The 4,467-nt window shown below is 46.9% G+C and overlaps 1 protein-coding gene across 1 annotated transcript in view; it reads right to left on the reverse strand.

The window, feature by feature from the left end:
- LOC100966144 (liver carboxylesterase 1-like) overlaps window positions 1-1,132 on the reverse strand; it is an 81,577-nt gene extending 80,445 nt beyond the window's left edge. The window contains exon 1 of the mRNA XM_012806857.2: window positions 978-1,132. Coding sequence (XP_012662311.1) covers window positions 978-1,029 — 52 coding nt within the window. The 5' untranslated portion in view covers window positions 1,030-1,132. The remainder of the gene's footprint in view (window positions 1-977) is intronic.
- Window positions 1,133-4,467: the final 3,335 nt, after the last annotated feature.

A 4,467-nucleotide genomic window follows, 5' to 3' on the forward strand; every position in this document is an offset into this window, starting at 1 on the left:
TTAGTTTGTGAATTACAAACTAACAAATTAGCCCCTGAGACACTGCCCCCACCATTCCTCAAATTTTCTATTAATTCACCACATTTATAAACAATCCCTTCATTTATCCATCCCTTTCCCACACTTTCTTTATAACATGCATGAGCCTAAGTGCTTCAGAAAGAACCCATGTTATGCTCACAACAGCCCAATGAGGTAGGTACTGCCAACATCCCCATTTTACAGATGGAGTAACCGGTGAACAGAAAAGTTACATTCTTTGTCTATAGGCTCATTCATAGCTAGGAAGTGCTGAGCCGGGACTCAAACCCAGGCACTCTGCCCCAGTGTCCTTGCTCTTTATATTCTGCTATGTTAATCTCTGTGATCCAGCCATATCTGAATCAAGGGTAAATTAAGCTGAATTCTCCAAATTCCTCATGTGTGAGGTTTGCCATTAGCCTCATGCCCTCCTGCCTGGGTGTGTGCAGTGCATCTGGGGACTCAGGTGCTTCTCATCCCTTAAATCTCAGCACTGGCTGGGGCTGACTGGGCTTCGCTGCCCCAAGTGCAAGTCCGAGTCTGGAGTGTGCACCTCCACAGAGCCAGCCCAAGACAAGGATTTCCAACCCTCAATATTTGTACAAGGTAGCTGTCAAGTTCACGGGCAATTTGTTGCACACAAACATTTTTTCTTTTTTTTTTTTTTAGAGACAGAGTCTTCACTTTGTCACCCTCGGTAGAGTGCCATGACATCACAGCTCAGAGCAACCTCCAGCTCTTGGGCTTAGACAATTCTCTTGCCTCAGTCTCCTGAATAGCTGGGACTACAGGTGCCTGCCAGAACACCCAGATATTTTTTTTATTACAGTTTGGCCAGGGCCAGGTTTGAACCCGCCACCCTCCGTATATGGGGCTGGCGCCCTATTCACTGAGCCACAGGTGCCACCCTGTTGTACACAAACTTTATGGCCACCCTGTATTTCTGAAAGACTCACCCCAAGCCGTGGAAGTGGTGAGAGTGGCCAGGAGCAGAGCACAGAGCCACATCCTGCAAGGGCAGCAGCTAGCAGAATCTCAGAGGTCTTGATGCTACTCAGAGAGGCTGTGCCTTCCAGCCCAAAGCCTGACCCCGAAGCCCAGTGATCTTGCCAGGGATAAGAGAAAGGCTCTCTGCAGTTCCAAAGATCTCCCTGGGCATCTGTTAGAACCTTCAAGCCACGCCCGCCCAGAGTTCACAGTTCAGAGTCTTTTATGTAACTAGTCCAGCCTAAACTCTCAGATTACAGATAGCCACAAACTTGTCGAGCAACCTGTTACAAAATCCCTTTGTGGGACTCTATAGTTAGTGGCTTCAAGCTTCTCAAAGGCAGAAGCCCTTATGTAAGGGGAGATTTTGGTCTGGGGTCCTTAGCACAAGCTCAGAAATATTCACAATAACAGCCCCACAACTGCTCAACTGGGCAATTCAGGACACATCTCTTAGCTTCCCTGGGTTAGTGTTGCATAGAGTTCTGGGTTCTCAAGTTTAGAAGTGATTTTAAATTCCATCTAGTCCCCTTTCTGATGCCTACAGTATCTTTACAATGTTCCTGCCAACTGGCCCAGCCTCCTGCCACACACCTTCAGGGTCAGGGAACTCACTGCCCCTCAAAGCAGAGATTTTTGAACAGAAGGTAATAATGAACTCCCTCTCCCCACAGGCCCTGGCTGTAAACATCCATCCATCCTTGTGTCCATCCAGTCTCAGAATATTTGCCAGAGTTTCTGACACTTGGCTGAGTGTCATGGATATAAAGGTAAATTCAAAATATGCTTCAACTTCTCAAGGAGCTCACCATTAGTAGACAAGTCAGATGTGTGTGCTTGGGGGGAAGGGGGTCAATGCTTGTGAAACCACCCAATTGGGGGGATATAAAGAACTCTGGGTACACCTGGGAAAGTGCCATTTGCAAACTGCTGGGGACACAAGGATGATGCTCAAAGTATCTCTAACAAGATCATTGAATGTCCAATAACAGGGAATTTGTTAAACACACCCTGGCACAGCTGGTGAAGGAAGTATTATGAACTCACTGGAAGTAGTGATTGGCATGTCCATTTATTGACAAGGAGAGATAGTCACAGTCAGATGTGAAAGGGCCAAAAATAGTTTCTAAAACTGTTGTCCCATCTATGCCACAGAGGGAACCAAGGCCCAGAGCCGGGGAGGGGTGGCCTTGGGTCTCACAGAAGCTCAATGGCAAAGTCAGGACCAGAGACGGAGGCCTTTGACTCCAACCACAGAGTGGGAGACAAGGACGGCAGCCCTTCCTCTTGCTTTAACCCCTCAGGGCAGTACAGTGACTGCTCTTCCAATAAGGCAGAACACCTTGACTTTGGGCACAGGTGCACTGTCAGTTCACTGGCCCAGGATGAGGGCGGTAGGGTGGAGGGGTTAGGAAAGGCCAGAGGAAGAGGCAGGTACCCAGAAGATGCATTCTTTTTCCCCATGTCATTTGGCGAGCCTGGCCAGACCAACACTGACATCAGGAAGGATTGGGCAACCAGCAGCCATAATGCACAAGGCAACCCCAGAGATGTTCATGGCTTCTTGCCCAAGGCTGTAGGTTGTAGCTGAAAGGAGGCTTCTGGAGACCCAAATGCACAAAGGAGCACTCACCAGCACTCAGTCAAGCCAGGGCGCCTGCTGGTCAGGGGGTTTGCAGTAGGGGTAGGGAGTCTGTGACAGGATTAGACTCTGTCTACTAATGGTGAGCTCCTTGAGAAGTTGAAGAGGAGGTAAGGCGTAAGAGAGGAAGGAACCCTAGCCCAAGTCAACCTTTGTGAGTCTAAAAAGGAAGGCTAGGGTTCCTTTCTCTTTTACTTTTATCCAGGAAAAAAAACAGGTAATAGAAAGCACCCCTCTCTCAGCCTACGTGAGATAGGCAGGGGCCTCCTCATTAGTCACTAAGGCTGTTTCCAGGCACACAGCACAAGGCACACACACCTGGTAACCATCCTGCCTTGTGCTCTGCCCAGCTGGACTTGCAACCTGGGATACAATCCTGGCTCTTAGCCTATGAAGATTGTATATCACTATGTTAGCAAATATAAAACATAAAGAGAAATTTTCCTCCTGGCCCAATGTTTAACTATATGCCCGTCTGTGATACCAGCCAATTCTGCAAACACAGGCAGCCACTGTGCCTGGATGCACCCCCTAAAACCCATACCTGCCTCACAATGACCCTGCAGATGTGATACGTGAGGCTAGAGTCTACCAACCATTGCATCAGATTTCAATTCTGAAAACATATATATCCTCTATGTCACCTTAGCTGTTAGCAATGCATCTCTTGTTTAGGCAGTAGCTGACTGGGAGTAGCTATTTCCTCTCCCTAAGTAAGTGATGTGGAGAGTGAAACCCTGCCCTTACCTCCTAAAGAGCTGGGTAGGACTTGGGAGAGTACGCACATCTGGAGGCTCCAAATGAATGCACAAAAACTCTCCACCTCCCAAAATTTACTGAACAGATACATGGAGAGCAGATATTAGAACACACATTGGGCACAGCAAGCCCATGCTCTACTGGGCCCATCACTCAGCTGTGTCTGGTCATCACGGTATTGATCAGGTGTAGACTTTGTGGCTAATAACACTGCACCAGGCGACTGGGATCCACTGGGTGACATCTGGGGATCCTTTCTGCAAAGAGAGGGAATGAGAGATGGCTCTGGGTGAGATGCTCCCTCATACACCATTCATCAAATACCACACTCCATGAAAATTCTATAACACTTTCTGCTGTAGCCCAGACATAAGTGCAGTCTCTGGAACCTCAGTTATTCTCGTAGTGATACCACATTTTTTGCCATATCAGCATGCCTACGGTACTACCATAATATTAGTAGTTTTCTTTAAATGGATCAACTCCTCCTACTTTAATACATTCATTCAAAAAGGATATTGTATATCGTATTCAAGAGTAGAAGACCTGTAGAACTTGCCATGATATAAAGGTAAGGATGAAAAATGTGTTATTGTATTTTTCCAAATTAAAACAATGGTAAAAATACAAAGTAAATAAAGAAATATAAGGAGTAACGGTATCTGGTGTATAAAAGTGTATAACCAAAAAGAGGTCACTCAATGAGACAGGTGAACTGTTGATGTTCAGCTAGTGATATAAAGGCAGTGACAACTGCGACCTCCATCGTGACCTCCAGTTCGGTGACAAGGCACTGGCTTCAACAAGGGTCTTCGTCACTGCACTCCTTTCCTTGAGCTTCAGAGAACTTCTTTCTTTCAACATCACTGGACAGAAATTGCTTTATGTTGTGACCGTCCACCTTCCTTGATGCTGTGTGGTAATTAGGGGATCAGAATCCCAGGCTCAATTCAGTCTCAGGATTGACTGAATCAGAACATCTGGGGGAAATTTTGGCCTGGAGGTGGGTCCCAGAAAGGAGAGTTGTACTCCTGAGGGACAAAAGTGGTCATCTTCAC

Source organism: Otolemur garnettii, unplaced genomic scaffold, assembly GCF_000181295.1.
Source record: "Otolemur garnettii isolate 467f Iridium unplaced genomic scaffold, OtoGar3 scaffold00058, whole genome shotgun sequence".
Classification (NCBI taxonomy): domain Eukaryota; kingdom Metazoa; phylum Chordata; class Mammalia; order Primates; family Galagidae; genus Otolemur; species Otolemur garnettii.